The following is a 3,717-nucleotide window of genomic DNA, read 5'->3' as shown; positions in this document are numbered from 1 at the left end:
TCAAATAAATTTTATTGATATTCCTTAAATTTTAATTAAAAAACATAATTACAAATATCATTCATATAAGGTGGGAGTTTGAAAATAGAAGTTGGTTCGTGGTGTTGATAAACATTAATCCATACCAAACACAACCTTAAGGAAAATACATAAACATATGCCAATAGCAAGATTTTTTCTATTTATAAATATAATTGGAAGAAACTTAATGGGACTACATTCCACAATTTTCATTCCTCTGACTCGATGACAGATGTTCCTCCTCCACTGGATGAAATGAAAAAGCAAATAAAATAGAATTTGCGTCCACATCGTTCATCCTTAATCTAATAAACTATAAAAGAAATATGCATATATGGCAACAAACAAAGAAATGCAAACATAAACAAAATAGCCTATATGGTTGTAATCATTCAACCTCCACTAGAAGAACTACAAAAGTAAATATCATGGCCTTTACGACAACAATTGTCCATCCTCTGTCGGATAAACATTGGAACTAAATATGATAACCCTTGTTGTATTTGGCTGATTAAATTGATGCACATCATTTGGGGGTTGCAAATGAAATTATCTCAATCGCAATTTGCTTGTACATTTCTTCAACTCTGGATGCTTCAGAGTATTGAGCTATGCCAGTTCCACCTTTAGCCTGAATATACATCAAACATATTTTTATAATGAAGCAATAACAATAACAATAATATATTCAGTAAAATATTACAAGTGTGGTCTGAAAAGTGTAATATATACACATGATTACCCATATAATCTTGTAAAAGTAGAAAGACTATTTCTGTTAGACACTCCACTCAGGTTAAACAATTTTAATAATTTCTAAGCATAATCTATGACTATACTATATGTAGTAGCAAATAGAAAGTTTCGACCTCAAGGTGAAACTAGGTGAGAGGAGGATTTTTTTAAACAAAGAAGATAGATATACTTTTTAACCTTTATTTCATGTGAAGATAATGTTTAATTAGATGCGAGACTTATGAAAGAAAAAATAACTATTTCTCAAACAACCTTAATTTTAAATCATTTTTTAACGTGTGTCATATCTTCAATTTCCTGATAACTTAAACAAAAAGACGTAAAGTAAATCAGAGAGTATGCTAACTAAAAATCCTAGTTCAAAATCTTTAAAATGACCAACATATTATTTTGAAGAAAATGAAAGGACTTACGTGAGCTTGGATCTTGAACACGCTTCTGAATTGATCAGATGAAGCTTGAGCAGACACAATCTCGATCCCATGTTTCCCCAAAATATAACAAATGAAGGTGAATAGCCCTGACTTCTTTGGATAACACACACTAATATGTGCATTTTCACCACAAACATTAAGTATCACGTTTGGTGAACTCCATGTCACAAAACCTGTTGGAATGTTATTATTCACCATAAGGGGATTGGTACCATGAGTTGTTGATGTAGTAGAAGATGTATTATGTGTTGATCCTTGATCACCCAGATATTTCTCCCAATTGTTACAAGTATTAGTGAATTTTTGTGAACTCCTACACCTTACATTATGTTCTTGAAGCCTTTCTAGTTTTTCCTGTTCAAGCTTCTCCAAAGTATTCTGCAGTTTTTGGATGTGGTTTACTGCTTTCTCAACAATTGTAGACTTATCAGCCTGCATATATTAAAAAAATATGAAATTAATTTAATTTCTACTTTAGAAGCAAAGTTATAATTTTCACTGATTAAGGAGAAGTAAAAGTCATTTATTAGTGTATGAAAAAGATCTATTGAATAAGTAAAAGTTACAAAAAATGCTATAATTTAGAATCTATAATATTCAAACCATGTCTATTAATACATATCTGACCACTATATTTCTTATAAAACTAATTGTAATAAGCAACTTATACATAAAAAGTGTTGTTACTTGTAATTAAATTGATAAATAAGCAAGTTTTATCGGTAACAACAAGTGAAATACGCTACTACTAGTGTAATGATTTTGTATATGTTTAATTATACAAATTAAAGTAATATAAATATTAATACTTGTTAATTACTTCATTGAGTTACAAAGAACTTATGATTATATGACTAACAAAATGAAATTTTTGACTAATTTATAATGAAATTAGAATGATGCTCAAAGCTTCATATTCTTCTGCTAGAAGAGAAAAAATAAAGAAATTCGTGAAGATTCTTTTTTATAACTATATATGCACAAAAATGAGAAGTTCTACATTGTTTTATCCTTCTTTTTTTTTTTTTATAAAACCAAATATGTCTTATCATTCCATTTTAGAATTAACATGTACATATTTACAAATTAGTAATAAGGAAAATATGTATATCACAAAATAAACTTATTTCAATTGAGTCCAAGGTCTACTAGAAACAGTCTCTCTAATTTTTTATTTTTTTTTAATTTGTTTCGAAACATTAAAGGATATTTCTTTCATTTTTGTTGATATTCAAATTTGACTTCGACATGATATGTTAAAATCACAGGATTAATGAACCAACCAATGAATTATTTTTTAAAATCATTTTTCAAGTTATATTTTAAAAAAAATTTCTTGTTCATTTTTACAATAATTCTCAACGACTTGATTATGATTATATATTAAGGTTGTGGAAGACAGTAAAAGAAAAATAACAAGAAAATTGTTTCAGCTAATAATAAAATTTATTGAATTATTTTTATTTCGATCGATAACATATCGGATGATAAAAAAATAAGGTATGTAATTGAGAGAATATATGTTTTACCTTAGCAGGGATATTAGAAATCAAAGCACGAAGAGTGTTGAAAAAAATTCCAATTTTCATTGTCCTTTGTCTCGCCATCCATATGTGTAAATCATGATTTAATCCTCCTCTATCTCCGGCTCCATCAATACAAAAATTTGGTTCAACAATTTCCTTACCGTTCTTTTTTCGGTTGGGTGGACTTCTCTTCTTTCCAGCATTGGTACTTGGTTCAATCACTTCATTAACAACTGTCAATGGTGGATAAGTATCAAATCTAGTTGGATCTTGTAACTTGTCACCCTCAAATGTCACTGCAATCCCAATTTGATTGCCATTCAAGTTTAGGTACGGCCATCCATCATTAGTTTCCCATGGAAAAACATGATTATTCTCACCACCTCCATTGATTTTTTTCTTTTTCATTTGGTTTGATATTGTACCCTAAGTTACGCTATATATAGAGTATTTTCTTGTATGGGGGCAAAGTGTAAAATTTAAAAATGTGGGATTGGATATGATAAATATTAAATATGAAAAGAATATACAGAAGGGTGACAAAAAGAAAAAAAATTAAAAAACAGAAAAACTAAAAAGTAGAGATAAAAAAGGATAATCCATTTATAATGAAGAAAAAATAAGATATAATCATATGCCAAAATGTCGTTACTAGCTTCTATACAAAAAAGGGTAGCTAAATTACTTTTTGTTATAGATTTTGTTCTCATTCAAATAGGCCTCAATTCACACTTACATCTACTAAAATAATCAATTAATATTAATTAAAAATATTAAGTTACAAAGTTAATCAATATATTATTCTCATCTATACAAATAGACTATGTTTTTTTTCCAATTAAAATGATTGTATATAAGTATAATTACTCAATTTTTTTTTATAAAAACAAGTCTTAATTCTTAAGTTATATCAATTAGTTGAGTCTGAGTTGTAGTCTTATAATATAAGATGTCACATGTCTAGCATTAATGAGATTTTA

At 27.9% G+C, this 3,717-nt stretch overlaps 1 protein-coding gene across 1 annotated transcript; it reads right to left on the bottom strand.

The window, feature by feature from the left end:
• Window positions 1–547: 547 nt before the first annotated feature.
• Window positions 548–3,145, bottom strand: LOC104649110 (transcription factor bHLH95-like). The gene is made up of 3 exons (XM_010327808.2): window positions 2,741–3,145; window positions 1,191–1,643; window positions 548–652 (listed from the first exon to the last, which is right to left on the bottom strand). The coding sequence occupies exons 1-3, from the start codon at window positions 3,143–3,145 to the stop codon at window positions 548–550; spliced, it is 963 nt and encodes a 320-aa protein (XP_010326110.1).
• Window positions 3,146–3,717: the final 572 nt, after the last annotated feature.

This window comes from Solanum lycopersicum, chromosome 9 (assembly GCF_036512215.1).
Source record: "Solanum lycopersicum chromosome 9, SLM_r2.1".
NCBI lineage: Eukaryota > Viridiplantae > Streptophyta > Magnoliopsida > Solanales > Solanaceae > Solanum > Solanum lycopersicum.
Note: the sequence above shows the minus strand (reverse complement) of the source record. Positions and strands in the feature narration are given on the sequence as shown.

What these genes read in the sequence shown, in the direction of transcription:
- LOC104649110 (XM_010327808.2), bottom strand. Translation starts at nt 3,145, where the DNA reads ATGAAAAAGAAAAAAATCAATGGAGGTGGTGAGAATAATCATGTTTTT. An exon ending in TTTCTAATATCCCTGCTAAG is followed by an intron (nt 1,644 to 2,740) that starts GTAAAACATATA and finishes TAATATATGCAG; the next exon opens with GCTGATAAGTCTACAATTGT. An exon ending in TGTTCAAGATCCAAGCTCAC is followed by an intron (nt 653 to 1,190) that starts GTAAGTCCTTTC and finishes ATGTATATTCAG; the next exon opens with GCTAAAGGTGGAACTGGCAT.